The following is a 20,582-nucleotide window of genomic DNA, read 5'->3' as shown; positions in this document are numbered from 1 at the left end:
GACGTCAAAACAAAAAAGCAAAGAAATGAGGCAAATTTGATTTTAATCTTACATTTGTACAACAATATGTACTTTAGCGGTGTAAATAAATGTTTTTCTGCGTGAAGAGAATTTGTTTATTTTGCTTTATTGTATCCTTCAGGGTCTTCCAGATTGCTTTGTTTTTTTTAAATGCTCTGCGGGGGCTTGGGGGATACCCCTAGAACACCCCCCCCCCCCCCCCTACAATGTTTTTTTTTTTTTTTGTCACCCTTTTCATGCCTTTGGTGTTTGCATGTCTGTAATTAGAGTTGTAATGATACTTAAAATTCCAAACAGAAATTTTGCAATTTATCTGTAAAACGTAAACATTTTTATGCCAAGTAATATGGTCCTTTTACACTAGAGAGACCCATCAAAACCCCGTGTGAGCAAGCAATTGTAGACAGCAGCCCATTTCCCATCTCACAGGACCTTGAGTAGATCCAGACTCTTTTCTACTTAAGTTGCATTCATCATGTCAAACATCGCAAAGGGCAGTCTAGTCGTCCTTGTTCATTTAGAGAAGTTACTAAATGTCTAAACTTGTATGAGCCTGTCTTTTATAATCATCTTATTGATGATACGTTTCGTGCTTATGGCCTGTGTGACCGTGCAGATTTTTGGCTTGCAAATTACGTGTTCCCTTTCCCATTGTTTATTTATTTGTTTGTTTGTTTGCAGTTTTAAAAATCTTTTCTGTAATATCCCACTTTTACACCAAACTTGTTTCCCTGGAGTTTTCTGATAAATGTAAAAAAAAAAAAAAAAAAAAAAAAAAAAAGCAAAATATTCAGTGTTGCGTTCTTACAATTGCAGTGGGCGGGAAGCTCTATGAGAATTCCCACAGTCTCTCAGCCAGCGAGACGACAAGCCTCAGCGGCTCTGCTGCCTATAAACGGCCACAGCCCTCCAACACCGGACCGGGAATCGCTGGAGCAACCTCAGGAGTAGGGGAGGATGGAGTGAAGAAGAAAAAGAAAGGCAACTGGCGCAACAGATTTGGACCTTGCTTCACAACAGAGATCAAGCCGCCAGAGTCGTCACTCTCCCTCACTCTGCCCACCACCTCTACAGCCAACACCTCCTCTTCCTCTGCAGCCCTCCCTACATCTTCCACCTCAACCCTCTCTGGCCGGCCTGGCTTAGCTTCCAGCGGTGGTTTAGGATTGGGAGGAGAGAGGGGTCTTGGGGTCGTAGGCGTTGGCAGTGGGATTCAGAAGTCGCCCTCACTCCTCAGGAATGGGAGTGTGCAAAGCAACAGCGGGCCAGGTGAGGAGAGCACAAAAACGTAACCTACCCGTTTCCCTGCACGCACACTGATTTTGACACAGCCCTTTTGCAATGAAGGCCTAACCACCACTTAAACTGTTAAGCAAGAGTGTTGGTAAAATTGTGGAAATGCTGCTGTGTTTTTCACAGTGTCTGACCAGCACGTTTTCAATTCACTCAAGCAAGACTAATTGGGACGGTGGATGCAAGTTATTTTTTGTCAGTTTCTTCTGTCCTTGACCTGAACCATTGTGAAACAGGATACTCTTGTGATAAAACAGTCATATTGATACCATAAAAACATTTCCATACTTATAGTGATCAAGTGATCTTCCATCGGATTACTGTAATTTGGGGATAACAGATCTACAATGAAAAGCATCGAGGATCTATAGCTACATAAGGGTTGTTCCGAATTACTATGCGTATAGGATTTAAGTTTATTTTATTTCGTGGGGAGATGTTTGCATATTGTCACTGTTGGGACAGAAATATATGTCCAAATTTGGTTAATTTTACATTATTTCATAAATTGATATTACATATTGGTCAGTCCCCATTTGGGTCTGTTATTAAAAAAAAAAAAAATGACTGACCAATTTAAAGTATTGAAAATGGCTTGGTCTCTTTCATGATCCAATGTTGGTGGCTGAACAAACGGGCCATTATGTTATTGTTTTCCTAAAAAGTGAAGGTTTTGGAGATGCAAGGATTCTGCCTGACACCAGCGATACGTTGTTTTTTATGTATGTTTAGATCACTGATATTTATCTCGGACAGTTTTGAGTGTTAGTCTGTCAGACGAGCCTAATTAAATGCAGATTACTTCCTGAGGTTAGTCTACATTATTAAACAAGTCACAGTTATTATTCATCATGGTAAAAAAGATCTTTCTGCTCCTGCAAAGTGTGAATAATGTGAATTCCTTGTGAAAGTAATGAAAACACTGAACATCTTAAAGTTGAAGCGAAATCATACTATTAGAAATAATTATGCATGATTCAAAGATCAAGCAGCTTTGTTCAGAGCGACATATTCAGTATTAGTTTGCTATTCTGGTGAGTTTGTTCAATAATATCCTGTTTTACAGGTATGTGCAAAAAAATTGGAATATCGAGGGAAAGTCCATTTCTAATCATCAAAATTGAACTAAAGGCTTGAACTGTTTCACTTTGTGTGTGGTGAACTAATATAACATCCAAGTTTCACTTTTTAAAACAAATTATTGTAATAAATGGACTTTCCCTCAATATTCACATTTTTTTGGCACACACCTGTATTATAGACGCTAATGATGATTGAAAAAATGAAATCACTGTAATTCAATCGCATTGCCTAATTATGAAAATGAACAAAAACCGCATATACCAAATCATTTGGAACACAGTACAAATGATTTGTTGCTGGGAGTGAACCAGATAAAAAGCTGCATTAATGCCACATTTAAAATGCAGAAGTTTACCTTTCAGCAGGCAACCCATTGTACTGTTAATGTGTTAAGTCACTGCTACATTGTTCTTGATTCTTTCTGTCCTTTAGACCCCTATGTCTGGTCTTTTTATCCCATTATCCCCCAAATGGTAATGTTATATAGAAATGACAACATTTTTATTGAAGAGAAAATATTAACATGAACCTACCACGGTTAACATTAACCCATAATAACTGTTATACAAACCTTTGTAATTGGCTTCTTGCAATGAAATTTTGGTGTGTGTGTGTGGAGCTACCCAGCTTTTTTTTTTTTTTTTTTTTTCTTTGTGTTCAGTTGCTTGGCAACTGCTTTGGAGTTCCCCTCTGCTGGAGGAAATGGTTCAGAACATCTCTCAGATCCCGCATTTCTACTTTCTTGCAGGATTACCACATTTTTGTTTATCCCCACTGTCTCCCAGCCACCTGCTCGTTCTTTTTTCCACTGCTTCTCACGTCATTCCTCATCTGATGGACAATTGCTTGTTTCTCAAAACTTGCCAATGATCTACTTAACTGAATCAACTGTAATATGATTATCATTACCTTTAACTCAACTATTAATGTCAGATTGTGTGATTTGTTTTGTTGTCAATATGCAAATCATATGTGAAATATTTCTATTTTTATCATTTTTGGATTTGGAGCCCAAAGTCTATTGATGTTAGCTATAACTGAAATTGTGAGTGGTCTGATGTTAGTAATATAGATAGACTTACTTAACCATAAACTCTAAATTGTGCCACTTAACTTACTAGTTGCATGGTATATTGTGCGGATATTCTAATACTAGTGGGACTGCAATGTTGTGTACTCAAAATTAAACACAAACGTATTTTTGATGGGGATAGTTATTCCAAACCAATTTATAATTCCATACATATATATTACTTTCCTGTTTCATTTTGCTGTCGTCTACATCATATTAAAAAAAAGTATTCCCGTCAACAAATCGGTGTATTTAAAGCTACACTTTTAAAGCAGTCTTTTTCTACCCTTGGCAATATTTGTAAAGGTGTGTTTTGGGATTTATTTTTTATATGACTTTTAAGATCAAGAGACATAGGACAGACTATTTGTGCTGTGGTAGTCAAGGAAAAAGTTGTAGCGGTGTCACGTGTTACCACCACTGGTGTGAGAAGGTAGGGGAAAGGGTGCCGATATGGCCTTGTATTTTGTGTGCGTGTTCATCGTGTTCGTCTTCACATTGTAAATATTTAGCTGAGGGTTGATGCAGGGGCAGTAATGGGGAGAATCCTTGCCTGCCCTCCCTCCCCCATCATCCTGCTTACCTTCACCATGCTAATGGATAGATATTTAGCTTGATAGATATGTGCTGGTGGGTGGTGAGAGGCAGGGGGTTAGTTTTTGGTTAGGTTAATGTTTGACTGCTGGAGTGGGACTCGTTTGTGTTTGTGCATGGAACATGTGAGGTTGGACATGAATTCATTTGTGTGTGTGTGTGTGTGTGTGTGTGTGTGTGTGTGTGTGTGTGTGAGAGAGAGAGTGACAGCATAAAAAAGAAGGCGCACGAAACTTTTTTTCTTCTCAATACTAACAATTTATTTTTTATGTTTTTAGATTTTTTTTTATGTACATCATAATTGTGTGTGTGTGTGTGTGTGTGTGTGTGTGGGGGGGGGAGGTGAGGATTCAAAGGGTTACAAATCCGAAAAATATTCTTTGACATTTTTTTATTGTTTAATAACCCAAACATTTGTGTTTTTACTCATTCTGAATTGTTTTTGGCCATCTGAAATTATATTTATCTATCTAGAGCGTTGTGGTTGATTGTGCGTAAAATTGTTTTGTTGATTTTCCATAATGGAGGAATAAATATTGAGGCAACCAAAGGTAGTCCAAAACGATATATTTTCATTTTAAAACCATAAAATCTATGCCATTAATTTACTTTGCAGGTCGAATTAACAACTCATAAAAGTACCAACAATTTCCTTTACAGTATAAGCAAAATTTTTGTTTCACCGAATCTTGGTATTCATTTTAGAACGTTACAGATGTTCTGAGCAGGAAAGAGGAAAGGGCATGAACGTTGACTGATGCAAGTAGGTGTGTGAAAGAGTTCTGTTACTGAGCATATTAATAAGTTATAATAAGACATTTTGGGCTAGTTGAGAGTCCCACCACTGCTGTAGTTTATATATATTTATTTTTTTCCCCCCCTCAGGCATATGTGTGTGTGTGTGTAGTTTTTAAATTATTAGAAGCTATTTTAACTGTTTGTTCAAGGTGATTTACTCTTTATGTGTTTATTTTAAATGTATTCCTAACACAAAATTGAAGCAAATGAGTGAAGGTAAGCCTGAGTGTAGGTAGTAGGTAGACTCTGCTGTGAACAATTTTAATGTAATACTGTTTTCTCTAACAGAATGATAGTGGCTCAAATATTCCCATCATACCTAATAAACAATCGTAAATGTTGAAATGAACCGCGTGCTGTTCATACATTCCTCCAATGTCGTCTTTTTCTGGTACTTCAATGAATGTAAGAAGCTTTTGATGTGAACAAAGCTAATAAATTGTTGCTTTGGCCTCTAATCCAGCTGCTGAACATCTCACAGAAGCACATGCCCTCTGAGTGACTGCAGCTTTTGCTTATCCATTTTTCTGGTGCATATTACAAAGTGTTATAAATAGAATGTAGGCCCGTGTAGTGTATAGATAGCTCCCGCTCCCCCCGTCATCTCACGTCTCCCTTCCTGGCACAAAGATCTCTTGTTCCCCCAGTGAATGTATGCTGCCCTGAGCCATTCAGGCTTTTGTGGGACTAAGGGGCCCTCTCTCCTTCCCCCCCACTACCACCTCTGCTGGGGTCAAAGGGGGCTGGGGCAGGGCTTATCCCCGGATAGTGGCTGAGCATAAGCGTTTGTGTGTGTGTGTGTGTGTGTGTGTGTGTGTGTGTGTGTGTGTGTGTGAGTGAGTGTGAGTGACGCAGGCTGAGATAAGGAAATGAGGCGTGCACACATGCATGTGTGAAAATGGTCTTTTTAATTTGGTCTTTTTTTTTTTAAATGGTCTTTTCAATTTTTCTTCATGTGTGAAAATGGCCTTTTTATGTGCAATATAAAATTGAGTTTTGATCATTATATTTTGCTGTCTTTTGGGGGGTTTCTTGCACCTTCCAGTCGATAATATTTTTCCTGTTTTGTTTCTTCATGTTTGGACTGGAATTTTAAATAGAACTCCTTTCAGGACAAAAATGCTTCAAATGTAATAGAAACGCTCAAAATTTGTTTGGCCACTTATACAAGGCGGTTGGTTCCCTTATGTGTTTATTAACCATATATATATAAATATATATTTGGGTTCTAAATTGTTAGCTCAAAGACTGTTGGGACAATTCCTATTCCTCAATTATTTTATGTAGATTTACCTGTTTTCTGTTATTTCATTGTGAAAATTCTCTACAAATGTATAGGAACGAAAAATGTGTCATTGTGTATGTTGTATTTAACTGTAATATTATTTTTTACATCTTCCCAAAAAGTAAATCTAAATAAACTAAATGGCAAAAAACAATTGAGAACAGCACTGACTCATCTTGAAAAGAGAAATCGTATCAATATATAGTCCTTGTCCATGTACACAAATGTACATTTTTTTGTTGCTTTTATTGCCATATGTCATCTTGATGCAATAATGTGTCAACTGTTAATTTCAAATAAGGGTTTTTAACTGACTGTTCACAGGTGTCTTTTCCAATGGCGATGGGCCGTCATTGTCGGGGCCTGGAGCTGTCGCCATTGGGCGGAGTCACCTCGGACCAACTGCCACTCACACCTTCGCTTGCCCCTCCTTCTCCTTTCACAGCCACCGCACCCCTGACCAGCACGGCCGCCACACACGTGAGTCCGAACACAAGAGCCGTGCTTACGACACACACACACACACACACACACACACACACACACTTATCCTTCTGTTCGGCTCTTTCACTTAAAAAATACACGCGTGCAGTTTATTCAGCACCCCCTGTCAATCCTGCAACATCTTTACGATGAAGCGTAGATTAACTGCAGAGGCTCAAATAAACCACCGCTCACTAATTAAGTCTTCCAGAACAAATCTTTCTGCATGGCACGTTAATTATGTGAGAGGCACATGCGTCCTGACCTTGTGTGAATTGTCTAATCTCAGTGAGTTATTGGAGAGCTGATAGCTGAGGTTGTCAGGTTTTTCACAAAACAGAAGATTCCTTTGGCACCCGGGGTGTTTGCCAGTCAATTTCAGTTACTAGCGGCCGTCATAGAAAAATTCCTTTATGTAAAGTGATGCTTTTTTAAAATCCTGACGAAAGTTAAGGAATGCTTAGTGGTATACTAGGAAATCAATCAAAGCAAACCACCGTTTAATGCTGACTAGGCTATATACTGTATTACTGATGGACACGTTTGTTATTTTGGTCATTTTTAATTTATATGTATGAAGTCTTTAATGACACATTGTCGCTGTCCATTAAAACACTTAATTTCCCGAAAACTATTCGCTTGGAAAATTATATAAAATTTGTGTATTTTCGATAAAAATGTCATATTGCATTGAATGTTGACTCAATATTTGGAGAGAATGTTTTTATCAGCAGCAGCAATATATTTTGCTTTTGAAATTGCAGTCGTTATGATAAACTTTTTCCAGTCAACTAGTTTCATTCTAATCCTAATAAATTAGCTGATGCTATTTTTGTAGCTTTCGAAGCACCAATTGTCCTGTAAGGAGGGAAAGAGAGCCGGTCGGCGGTGCTATTCTGTAGTCACTGACCTTAGTCTCCTTCTTTTCAAAATGTCCTCAGAGAATTTTCTGTCAGTGTCCACCCAACTCCATTTTTCTCCTGTGTCCCCTCACCACCTCTTGTGCATTCTGCCGCTTGTTCACACATCCATCCTTTTCTCCCCCTCCACCTTCCCTTTTACCCCCTCTCAATTCATCCATCTCTCTCTTACTCTCCCTCTGTTGTCCTGTGATGTAATGACATCTGACAAGCACCACAGTAGGGATGGAAGGGGCTCTATAGAACCTGTGTGTGTGTGTGTGTCTGTACGTTTGTCTTTCTGTCTGTGTGCGTGAGTGTGTGTGCTTTTTGGGGTGGTCTTGATTTTTCAGGCCTTGGGAGGCATAGAATGCGTACGTGGTGGCGATGTTTTCACTCTATAGTATGTGTATGTGAATTAGCAAGAGATAAGAGACACGTGAAAGTACATGATGCACTCCTGTGCATGTGTCACAGGCAAATGCACATGCACACGCACACACACGCACTCAAAGTTAACGAAACTAAATAATTCCGTCAGCACATCTGTCTTGAACACACATGGAGGACCCGTGTGTGTTCGAGACAGACCGATGCCACGAGCCTGCTTCCAGCTGCCTGTTATTGGCTATCAGCCTAGGACAGACAGAAGGGGAGCGTCTTTGAATGAAAAATGAACGTAAAAGAAAAATGAATGTCGATGGGATGTAGGTCGGAATATTGTACTGGGAAGAGGAGGAGGGGTCGTGAGGAAAAATATGTACTCTTTTCACTGAAGGGAATATGGACAATGGATGACTTTTTAAGAGCAATGGAATTTTTCCAGGTTGTTTTCCATATTTTATGTTTAATAATGGGAGATAATAGCCTGTTCCTCCCAGACAATATTCTAAATGTGAGCAGATGTGTAGGAATGACTGCACCATATCACAGTTGCCTGCCTCCCCATCCATCCATGCCTCATTGTAGGAAAGCAGAGAAGCTATTTATAAAGTGTGTTTTGTTGCCTTTTTTTGGTCGCATTATGATAATCTGTACTGTGGTAATCAAACGACTACCTCCTTAAACATAATTGTACAGTATTCTTCATGCGATGGTGTTTTTCTCTGTTGATAAGGACAAAAACAGTCGGGCATTTTGTTCCCTACCCTCTTATCATTGTCCGCCCTCTCACCCAAGCCCCACTATTTGCTCCATGGTCTTTATTTGGGAAGTACCTTCGTTGGATTAAACTCTATGGATCAGGAACACAGCGTTGTGTCAGTTCTCTGAGGGGCTTTGGGCCTCACGTGTGAAGCAGAACAGAAATAAACAACTCTTTTTTGTGTCGAGATATTGTTTTATTTTTCCCCATAATAAAAGTTAGACGCAATTAACAGCCCTTTATCTTTTCATCTATACGACAGTACAGTTTTTTAATGCTATTGGGGTAGAGCATTCACAGGGTTGTAACTTCAGAATTCAACTTTTCGGCCAGCAATTTGAATGTTTAACTTTTAAAGGTTTTCATTTGTATATGATCATAATGCTTTTCCGAAATCAATTCATTCGTTCGTTTCGGCGATGCTCCTTTTATACCCAGTCATGACACTCACCTGTTTCCATTTAACCTTTTAACCTGTGGAATGTTCCAAAGATTTTTATTTATTTTTTTGCTTTAGTATTCCTCAACTTTCCCAGTCTTTTGTTGCCCCTGTCCCAGCATTTTCGGGAATGTGTAGCCGGCATCCATTTCAAAATGAGAGAATATTTGCAAAAAACTATAATGTTCATCAGTTTGAACATTAAATATCTTGTCTTTGTAGTGTATTCAATTGGATATAGGTTGAAAATAATTTGCAAATCATTGCATTCAGTTTTTTTATTTAACATTTTTTACGTTTTACACATCACCACAACTTCATTGGAATTGGGGTTTGTAGACGTGCCTGCGCGTTTCCGCGTGGACCTCATGGGGCTCCAAAGTCCAGTGTTATATTGTTTTACAAAGTCACAGCTTACCACGGAGTAAAGGAAATGCAGTTTCTGTAGCTTTTTCTCTCCGTCAAGTGAGTTCGCCGGTCTGTTTGTCTGCATGTGAGGGGGAGGGACAGCATGCACTATCGTACAGACACGCAGGATCAGTGTGACAATCTTCACGCAGCAAGAAAATGAATACATAAGTTGCATATTGACCGATGTCAATTTATTGGTGAGCCCGATTAATGGGCTCGCCGATATATCGGCCTGGTTCTAATACAGTATGTATATATAGTAGTCGTCTTATATTGGACTGCATTTAATTTCCTCAATAGTAACCAGTACATTTCCACCATTATTTTTAATCAAATGACTTCATTTTAATGCTAACTGAAACTTAACGGCTGGGGGCAGTGTGCTCTAGTCCGTTACAAACAGTATTGTAGTGACCCTGCAGTTGTTACGCGGATTGTTGCTAGACTAGTGTAATTTCCGTCTGTGAGGCTGCTAAAGTGACCGAGTGTGATTTGTGATCGGATGAGTGAGTCAGGGGGTGGAAGTGAGGATTAGTATGTCGGGGAGATGAAGGCAGATGGTAGAGGTAAACACCGGTGGGATGTTTTTGGACGTAATTACGGCAGACCGTCATTTTGCGGTTTCCCAATAAAGAGGTTGTTGATCAGCTACAGATCGTTTTTGTAGCTGTTTCTTAATCCAAGCAGAAGCTTCAATCTAGATTTCATTGCTTCGTCAAATGCAACAAGTCAGGAACATGATTGCTTATCGCAGTATTATTGTTCACACACATTTGACTTGAAGTCTTTGAAAAGTGACATATACTAACCTCTGTTGAATTTGTGCTCAAATTTAGTATGCCGGTCAACAAAGTTTTTAAACCATGTTGAGTGTGTTTCCCCCCCCGCTCTAGCCGGAGTCGCCTTTCAGGCAGGTTTTGCTGAATGTCTGTCGGCTTGCCTACGCTGTTGGCCATGTTGACAAAATAATTCCATATGACACTGCATGCGTATTGTTTCTCCAAGAGGAGGAGTGGAAGGTCTGCAGGAGCCTGAGAGTTTGTAGCCATTTCTTCTTTCTGTTCTGTATTTCTCCGTCTTGTACACGCAACGAAAAAGGCGACGCCCACTTCATGGCTTCTGCATTCGAAGCAACACGGCTAAACCCGACTGAACTGTTTCCCGGAATGGGCGATCATTTTCCCCCGATTCGAAATTAGAATCGCCGGCGCATGCCTTCACTTTTACTCCACCTAAAGATATATTTCTGGGTTTTAGTGAGCGAGACAGAACGGCTGCCCCGCCACCCCGAAGCCATATATATATATATATATATATATATATATATATATATATATTTTTTTATCCAATCGCTCAATGTGCGGGGGTGTGTCAGCAACTCAAATTTTTATGCGATGGTCTGGTGCAATTGGGTTCAACCGCATCACGCATTGTGCAGCAGGCCTTAGACACAAGAGTTGGAAAGTGCTGTTGCTGGATTATTATTTTTTTTCAAACTGATACTAAAGAAATGTGGTATAATACCATTTTTACTGGTACACCGTACATCTCTGTGCACAGGGAAACACTTTGTAACTTTGTCCTGTTTCTGTGCCTCTTCAGGTGAGCGGCCTTCCTGGGTCAGTTTTCAACCTGGCTCCCTCACATATGTTTGGTAACCGGCTGAATCCGAACTCTGCCATGGCGGCGCTCATCGCCCAGTCCGAGGCCTCGCCCGCAGGTACAGAGCTTACCCATGTGACACAATCGTATGTGAGAGAGGTCGGAGGGTGACGACGCATAATGGATTGTCAGCACCTCCTCCTCCTGGCCCTGCAAAAAGGTCATGGGTCAAAGCTAGGGAAATTTTCAGACTCCTCCTCGCCTTTCTTCCTCATGAACAATCAAATGAACACGTGTGATTTTTGTAATGCAGTACGTTTTACACACTTTCAAACTCCTGAAGGGGGTTTGTGGTTTCTTGTCTGTCCAGTGATGACGAGAGGCCTTTCCAAAATGAGACTAGTTACTTCCTGAAAGATGCAGGCATCATCAGAGTCAGATTATCTCTGACCTGCAGGTCAACTCACTAATCAGGCTGAATGACAGGGCCACAGGAGTGTGTGTTTGTGTGTACGTGCGCACGTTATGCATTTGTGAGTGTGAGAGAGCAATGCTAAGTCATTCGTAGATATGATGCACAGCTCTTCCACCTTCATTCCAACCCAGTGTGTAGAACTTTTTAAATTGTACATTCAATGACATTTCTTTACTTCCAAAACACTCCCCCAAAATTGCATATAAATGTTTGAAAATCTTTGTGTGTTTCTGTCATTAGGCGAGAACAGGCTAATGCCTCAGGCCCATAGTAGATTATATGAAATTAAATAATTAATGTTCTCATCAATTACAGGATCAGCAGAAAGATAATTCACTTGTTAGATAATGGAAGAATTTTAAAGAAATCGATTGTTCTCAAATTCACCATTTTTAGTTGATAAATATTAACATTTGAAAACTTTGCTGTACACGGAAGGGCCCCATGATTGTATTTGCCCTGGGGCCCCTAAATGACTAATTACCCCCCTGGTGTTTTTATATAAATACGTGTATTTCGCCACTGTGTATCCCAGAGGGTACAAATGCACACACAATTTAAAAATAATAAAAAATTATAACATTTTCTCAAAGATAATTAACAGAGCTTCCAAGGAGGAGTCTGGTAGACAATGACAGTGAAATACATTTGAATGATGGAGGTACAAAATTATATTTATGATTAAATAGTAGTTTAAAACATTTTTTATTCAGTTAAGCAGAGTAAAGATTATTAGATGTATGTTGCTGTATATGTGCAAATAGGCATGCAAGCTTTGTGTATGAGTGTGTATGCAAGTGCGCCTGTTTGCTTTGGCAGCCGTTGCTTTTTGTGTGTGGTGGGAGGCGCCAGGATGCAAAGGGTTACGCAGGGAACGTACATTTGGAAAAAAACAAAAAAGGGAGGGGGGGGGGTGTCGAGCGAAGAACTATGGCGCTGACCCAGTAGGGTAAATGCTTAGATTGACTCTCTTAAGTAGAGGGGAGTTTAGTGCTAGCATGTAAATGCAATAGTGTGCTTTTGCGTGTGTGTGCATGTGTGATTCATTACTCTCTCTGAGGGAAATGAAAAGAAGCAACTGGCCCTTGGCCCAGAAGAAGGCGGATACATAAGAGAGCAAGTAGGCGAAGCTCACTGGGCAGAGAGAGAGAGAGAGAGAGCTTTTTTGAATGAAGTGAAAAAAAAGACGTATATCTCATGAATGATTAACGACGTAACTAGTGCTGATTTGGCAAAACGATCAGGCAGGTATTGACACGTGTGCCCAGATGTTTATTTTCAGCTGTGTTTAATTTTTTCTCTTTTTCTCTAAAGTGTGGATACGGATTTTAATGGAAAAATATTTGTGTGTGTGTGTGTGTGTGTGTGTGTGTGTGCGTGTGTGTCTGGCTGTCTGTTTGTGTGCACACGTGCGTGCATGCACGCACACAGATCAGGAAGCCGGAGACACCAGCGTCAGTGTGCAGGGCTTCTCCATAAGGGCTTCTCCCAAGACCACACCGCGGTGAGTGAACACACACACACACACACACACACACAGCGATGCTCTCCCTCCCTTCATCTCCATTGACATTCCAAACTGACCCCCTTCCCTGCACCCATCCCCCTCTCTGCTTTTCCCTCTGCTGGCCCCCCATCTCCTCTTTCTTCCTCTCATGCCACTCAAACACACACTCCCATTTAGCTCCTACACGCCTACAGGCAGTTCTCGCTCTGTCAGCCAACGATAACCCGTGTTTTTGAAGGTGGTAACCACTCTTTCTACTGCAATTGGAAATGTTCTTGTTCTAATCACACGAGGAAAGACTTTTCTTTTTCTCTCAATGTTTCTTTCTGGGAAAGCTCTTTCAAAGCTTCAGTCGAGATGGACTTTTAATGACACAAATCCTTTTTAAGTTTTGTATTTTTGTTGAATGGATGATTTCACTTGAGAAGGTTGGTGACATTGTCATTTTAGTATTTAACAACAAAAGCATTTTTTTGTATATTGTTGTAATTATTATAGGAATGTTTGGCAATTTCAGATAAAACCAGCAAATGTTAATATTTCTGCAGGTTTTAATCTACAGGTTTTTGCAGATTAATGTAATATCTTTTCATTCATCATATTTGAGTCATGTTCGAGAGCGTATATTTTGGTAGAGAGAGTTTTTTCAAAACTTTGCCAGAGTTGGTGAAGACGCACACGCCAAGATTTAACTCGTCAACATAGTCCACTTCCATCATCTGTGTCATCTTGCACGTCGTCTCTCTCCTGCCCTGTCTCACACACACACACACACACACACACACACACACACACACACACACACACACACACACAGAGTGCAAGCATGGCCCCTGTTCATTAGAGGCCACTGTAACAACAAATTGATGTAGTTTTATAGCCAGCAGTGCCTATGTTTGTCTGACATTTATGTTTGGTCGTTAATCTCCCTATTGACCTCTCTATCGCTCCTTTTCTATCTGTGCTTGCATTCTCTGGCTCTCCCTCTATTCAGCTCGCCAATTGGCGGCCTACAGATCCGCTATGACTCATCGGGGTCGTTGCCGGGACCGGGGCTCGGGTTGCTAGGAGCCGGGGGGAGCGGCGGCGAGACGCTGCACCCGGTGGCCACCACGATAGAGCAGCTCCTGGAAAGGCAATGGAATGAGGGGCAGAGCTTCCTGCTGCAGCAGGGCGCGCAGGGAGATGGTGAGAGGCCTTGCACCATATCCGTTGACGTCCCTTCATGGATCAATTTTGGGGAGAGAGAAAGGTTGACCTTGATCTGGCCCACTCGGTTTAAGTTCTTGTGTTCGGCAAGACCCGCCCCCAAGTTAGGCAGCGGGGTCACTATGCTGTAGCTGATCTTGGCCTCTGACCTCCCTCTGGTCTCGAGATGTCAAATCAGTCAGTGGCAACTGAAAACAGGCCACGTGAAGTCTGTGCAATGTAGCATTATTGTATTTTCGCCGGTGCCAGTTTGAAGGGCCTCTCTGCCCTCTCTCTCACAGCGCACACAAATGTCAACTCCGACAGTCCAGCTGCCGACTGTCAAATCTTGTCTGTTTTCTCTCTTTCTGCCTTTCAGTGGTGGGCATGCTGAAGTCCCTCCATCAGCTTCAGGAGGAGAACAGGAGGCTGGAGGAGCAGATTAAAACTCTCACCATGAAGAGAGAGCGACTGCAGCTTCTCAGTGCTCAGCTATCAGTGCCTTTCACACCCACCTCAGCCTCCTCTGGTACACACACGCATGCATGCACACAGATCTTTCACTCAAGATAAAACATTTATTCGGAATGGACACCTGTTATCTAGTTTCATTTATGGACTCTGATAACATTGTGTTGTAGATGTAAAAGGAGGAACCGCTGACTCATCTTTACCTGTGGCAGCTCAGGTAAAGCATACATTTATTTATAAGAAACACACTAAAGTGTTTTACTTGTATCAACAGGTCACAGTTTTATTGGTTCACATCAAATTTTTGTTTCTAACAATACACGGGGTCCTCAGTTTACTACGGTACCGGTTTACAGATATATGATGATTTGAGGTTACAAAGGACTCACAATTAACTAATTTGCAAAGCGGTGTGAGCGTACGTATCGTCACTTAGCACAAGGAGGCACGCTCAGTAACTGCCTTGCTTATTGTATTTAAGTTGATTCTTTACATATATGGCCGAAAAGTGTTTTTTTTATACAAATATTTACTGCAATTCTGACTTTGCTGCTCTGTGACTACACATTTGTTGCCGGCGTAGGAACGAAACCGTTGTAAGCTAAGGACCCCCTGTAGCTGATTTCTCAACATGAGTCAATGTTATGTTATTAAGCGACTTGATTCTCAGATTCATTGTCATTCAAAATACTTTTTTTTTTTACATTACATTAATGTTGATCAATATTTGCTATGAACAATTGTAGCTTGCTTTGTCTGATATGATGTGGTTGTCTACATTGTCATTCTGCCTTTTGCAGAAATGACTTTCTTTAGGCTTCTGATTGACCAAATGTCCTTATGGTTCGGTGTTATAAACATATGTAGATTTGGCGCATGCATTTTTTACAAACCCTCAGCATCATGAGGAGAGCATAAGATGTCATCAACATGCTCAAGATAACAGACTGTTGACATATGTTCCCCTCGGGCATTTATCATTCATTCAATATTTGTATTCCTTCTAGGACAGTGCATCATGTGGTGGCCACAGCAGTAGCGGCTCCACGTCTTCCCTGTCGACCCCCCCCTCCCTTTCCCAAAGCCCACCTCAGCCGCAACTAAACGGTGTCATCGCCGCAGGGACCGCTGGGCTGGGCAGCATATCAGGACTGATGGGCACCTTCGGTGCCGGAAATGCGCTTGGCGTGGGGGGTATCGTTGGCGCACTGAACGGTGTGATCCAGACGTCAGCGGGGACCGGAAGCCCGCACGCGACAGGAACTGCCATCTTACCTGTCAATAACAGGTAGTGTATGCCGCATAGTGTCCACGTCATCTTTATTGCTTTTAAGCTGTGAGGTATCATTATTAAATTGCTATTAGAAGCCAATGATTCACTACCATGTTTCTGCAGACATGTGCTTATGGGATTTAGTTGCTTGGTGAGGGCCCCAGCTCAAATTGCTACACACAGCCCATGTGATGACTTTAACTTCCTGGGCTGTCCTCCTAATTGCGCTCAAATGTTTTAGTTGTTTTACCACTGCCTGGCTCACTACCCCTGCCCTGCCCTGCCCTGCCCTCTCCTATCCTATCCTGTTCTATTTGCTACTCCCTTCCTCACAGGGTGTACCACTGCCTTCCTTGTCCACATAAGAAAGATGGAATCCGACGTCTGACCATTGTAACGTCGCTGTTGTCGTACACCGTTACATACCGATATTGTTGTCATTGTTTTTAGTTGCTCTGCTCTCTATTTTCTCGCTCTCTTTCCCCTCCCAAACCTCGTTCTGTCGAAGTGCATTTCCAATAAATATCCATTCTAATACAAATACCTACCGAGGGAGTATATCAAGCTCCCGTGTTGCACAGCAAAACTCTTCCGCCATAAAAAGGCATACAGACCCACCGTACTGCGTGACCAAGCAGCCGAACGGGACAGGTAAAACAAAAACAAAAATGCGGTCAGAGGCCAAATTGTATTTGTGCCACTTTTCACTGAAAACACCAAGAGCCATTTTCTACAGGTTTGCCCACGCAAAAACAGGCCCAAACTTGATTGCCCATGCAAACAGATTTGCAAGCTAATCTACAACTGTGCCAAACACTCAAAATTGCTGCAGAGTTCATTTTGCTTGTTTTCCAGGTTTTAAACGCTATGCTACACAGGATGCTCACTTAGCTCAAATTGCCATGCACTCAGGGTGCGTTAAATCAAACATGGCTTTTTGCGGTTGCTGGCTTCCCCAAATTAATTGCAGCGATCAATTTATGTTCCGTAACTCACTCACACGTTTTCCTCTTCCACTAACACTTCCATTTCCATCACTTCAAACTTCATTCTACGCTTTCGGCGAGCTCCCAAATGTTCCATGGTGCAAATCATCAGGAGCTACAATGCTCATTTGACTGAACTTTTAAGACAGCAGTCTCTCCACTTTTAACACCTGTTGCCAACAGCGCATGTAACCTGTTACTGAGTCAAACGCAATTTAGCGCCCGCTATTTGGGATCTTAGTAAATCAGACCCAAATTTTGAAATGCTTCTTCTTTGTTTCCTTTTGCTGGCGTGTTGCACTGTTCCGTTCCAGCTCCGGAGCTAGTAAGAACAGGTGAGACCAGACAGGAAGTTTAAACCCAACATTTGCTTCATTGGGAACCATTTGTCCAAACTTTCTACTCTCCGTCTTCATATCAAAACCACGTCTGACTGTTTCCTTTGTCGGTAGCGCGGCGCGGCTCAGCTTGGCAGACCAGCAGAGGCTACTCCAGCAGCATCAGCTCCAGCAACTGCTGGCGTCTCAGCCCTCAGCGGTACGACTACGTGCACAGTTAGCTACTTGCTATATGTTTCAATGCAATGAATGAATAAATCTTTGTCCTCTTTCCCCGTATTTGTCATCTTTCTAGGAGCACTTGCATTAACTTCACCCTTCCGTCCCTCCCACATCTCTTGTCTGGAAAAATTAGTCTGATCTCAACAATCCCCCCCCACCCATTTATTTCCCCTCTTCATTCCCTACTCCGCCCCCCTTTTGCTTTTTCTGCGCCGCTGTCTCCCAGCAGCGAATGCAGCAACACCAGGACCAGCTGCAGTCCTACGCTGGCCACATTTGCTCCATCGACAGCCATCAAGCCCTTCTTGGTGCTCAAGTACAACTTGCATTCATGCTTCAGGGCTGCAGAAGAAGGTTGTTGGAATTGCGCAGGAAGGAAAAGACATGACATGTGGTATTTGGATTCAACGTTCATTATTTCTGTAATTGATGGGCCAAATACTACATTTTTCAGTCACAAACATCACTTTTTTTCTGCTACCGTTCCACTTGTTTTTTTAGTAGGGGTGGGACTGTAACACACGAATTGCGATTAATTAATTACAAACAAATTAGTTAGTTAAAAAAAAAAGAATAGCATTTTTAATCACGCGTTCCCAACAATGCTGAACCTTCGTCAGTGCATGATTTCATGGTGCACTTTTCGTTCAATAAACAAGTCAGGGCTCTGCTACCAAAATGGAGGAATTGGATGAAAAAGTGTTCCGCGGACTGATGGGAGGTCAATTTCATGAAAAGAAAATACCCGATGGAAGCCTTGAGAGCGCGATTTTGTGCAAATTGTGCTAAAAGAAGTTTTCATACCGCCAAAGCGCTTCAACCCTCCGATATGTTTTCCAACTTTTCAACTGCCACACAGAAACCATTTAAAGGCAATAATGTTTATAAAAAAAAAAAAAAAAAAAACTGTCCTAAAATGGCCCTTTTAACTTTAGCTCGGTTTAATTCTGGACAGGGATATTTTCTATTAGTTTTTCTACTGATTTGTATTGAAATGCAATTAAATTCACATTTCCAGCGTTAGCAATAGTCCCGTCTGCGTCAATTGTTTGATGCAGTCGTCCGCAAAAATTCATTTAAATTATGTTAAATGTTTAATGTTGCTTTTTAGGCCAAATCTTGTGATCCGATTAAAAAATGTGGTTAATCGACATTAATTACAAAGCCTCCAATGAATGAATTTCTCGAATCGAGTCCCACCGCTACTTTGAAGATGTTTTTCATCCCCAGCGTCATCCAACCACGGACGGTCTGGTCTTTCTGCTGCGTCACTCTCTCAGGGGCCTCCGCACGTTACCACACGCGTTTCCTCGCAAGACTGCAAACACAAACAAAAAGAGCGCACCGTGTGTTTTGTAAGAAAAAAACGGAATCCCTTTCTGCAGTAGCCGGTGCGCGTTCGGCATCTGTCTGGCATCAGATATCCCACCCGTTTCCACGATGGCCGCTCTGCCTTCCTTTGTGCGGACCCGTTTGTGTGTCATGGAGCCAAGTCTGGCTCAGTCATCACCGACGACAGCCTGCTTGTGACGCTCTCCTCGCGGTGCAACCCATGATAGGGCACCAATCACTTAAAAGGGCACCAATGTCCACAGGAGAAACGACCAAGAAATTGAAACGTTCAGAGGGACGCGCGGATCCGCATACCTGCGTGCGTCAACATGTGGAAGTGGTCATCCTTGAACGAGCCCCCCTAGCTGCAACTACCTCTCCGACACGCGGGACCTAAATGGCCGACAGCAGTGGCCAATAAAAATCCACAAGAGTCAGGACCGGCCAATCAGCCTCCACGCCCAAAGTGCCTGAGGCCAAGCATTGATTATTATTATTATTTTTTTTTAAATTTTTGTTTTGTTTGACATTTTTCCCTTTTCCTTTCTATCACTCTGCTCTCGCTCAATGCTGCTGTCAATTCAACTGTGTTGCCAAGCCAACAGATTAAGAAACACTCTTAAAAACCAGGAAAAAGAATTTGTGCTGTCTTCTTCAATATGAAAGCAAACTTTTGTGTTGTGCTTTTTATTTATTTATGTAACGGGTGTAAGATGATTATATCCTCCGAGTCCTCAGATGTTGGTATTTAACATCACCTTGTACTACTGTGTAAAGTTTGTTTTCCTGTTTTTGGTTTCTTGTAAACCCTTTGATTGACTTCTATTTTGGATCACGTGTTTAAAATTTGATGGGGATTGTGTGACTGCAGCTGTTTAATAAGGGTGGGGGCGGGGTCCATTTTTACCTCTTTAAATGTAAATAGATCTTCTTCGTCATTGGCCGAGGGTGTACATAAGCGTTTGTGCGAAGGAAAGCCAATGAAGCCTCAGTTTGTATGTGTGATTTTCAGGGGTCAGAGCTGACAATAAGGTTGGAGGTTTACTGGACACAAAGTATTAATTTATTTTTGTATGTGCAGGGACATTGTGTTTCGGTTTTTTTGTTTTTTTTTAAGGTTTCTCACTGTTTTTCTTGACATTTTATACTCCAGTGCAGCGTGTTTTCATCTGTGCACAAAATGTTTGTATCCGTTTGTACGAGTAACAAAATAATGGTGGGTGGGGAGCTGACATTGTATTTCAGATCACAAATTAAAGAAACACTCTGGTTTAAGTAACAGGCTGAGCTGTCTTTTCAAGGGGATGGTTTACGAGAGTATAAGATGAATTGCCGCACATTTGCACAACAATTTTGACTATTTTCCATATAAACCTGTCACTGCAAAACCTGTTCCAAAGCATCGAACACTAAATAAGCAGCATCAGGGTCATGTACCGTTCGGTGTAATTTGTATTTATAACACTTCAATAGAAGTTGTGAGCATCTTTCCAATTTGAGCAAAGCTCCCAAGGCCGCTGCTGTCCTCAATAAACGCGCGCACGCGCAGACATTTGATGACTTCCAGCTGCTAAGAAGGAACGTGCGCGCACGCGCGCGTGTGTTAAAGGTGGGGGCACCGCTCTGCTACATCTGCTTCTGCCCTGGTAATTAAAAGCTCACTTTC

General features: G+C 41.6%; 1 protein-coding gene across 1 annotated transcript in view; it reads left to right on the top strand.

Annotated features, from left to right (window-relative positions):
* mllt10 (MLLT10 histone lysine methyltransferase DOT1L cofactor) overlaps positions 1-20,186 on the top strand; it is a 47,831-nt gene extending 27,645 nt beyond the window's left edge. Inside the window, 12 exon segments of the mRNA XM_061665919.1 lie at positions 838-1,290; positions 6,471-6,526; positions 6,528-6,626; positions 11,125-11,242; positions 13,031-13,103; positions 14,101-14,294; positions 14,674-14,823; positions 14,936-14,982; positions 15,773-16,053; positions 17,339-17,359; positions 17,477-17,561; positions 17,658-20,186. Coding sequence (XP_061521903.1) covers positions 838-1,290; positions 6,471-6,526; positions 6,528-6,626; positions 11,125-11,242; positions 13,031-13,103; positions 14,101-14,294; positions 14,674-14,823; positions 14,936-14,982; positions 15,773-16,053; positions 17,339-17,359; positions 17,477-17,561; positions 17,658-17,672 — 1,592 coding nt within the window. The 3' untranslated portion in view covers positions 17,673-20,186.
* The last annotated feature ends 396 nt before the right edge of the window (positions 20,187-20,582 follow it).

This window comes from Phycodurus eques, chromosome 21 (assembly GCF_024500275.1).
Source record: "Phycodurus eques isolate BA_2022a chromosome 21, UOR_Pequ_1.1, whole genome shotgun sequence".
In the NCBI taxonomy this organism is placed as follows: domain Eukaryota; kingdom Metazoa; phylum Chordata; class Actinopteri; order Syngnathiformes; family Syngnathidae; genus Phycodurus; species Phycodurus eques.
The sequence above is the reverse complement of the archived record's forward strand: the minus strand, read 5'-3'. Positions and strand labels throughout refer to the sequence as shown.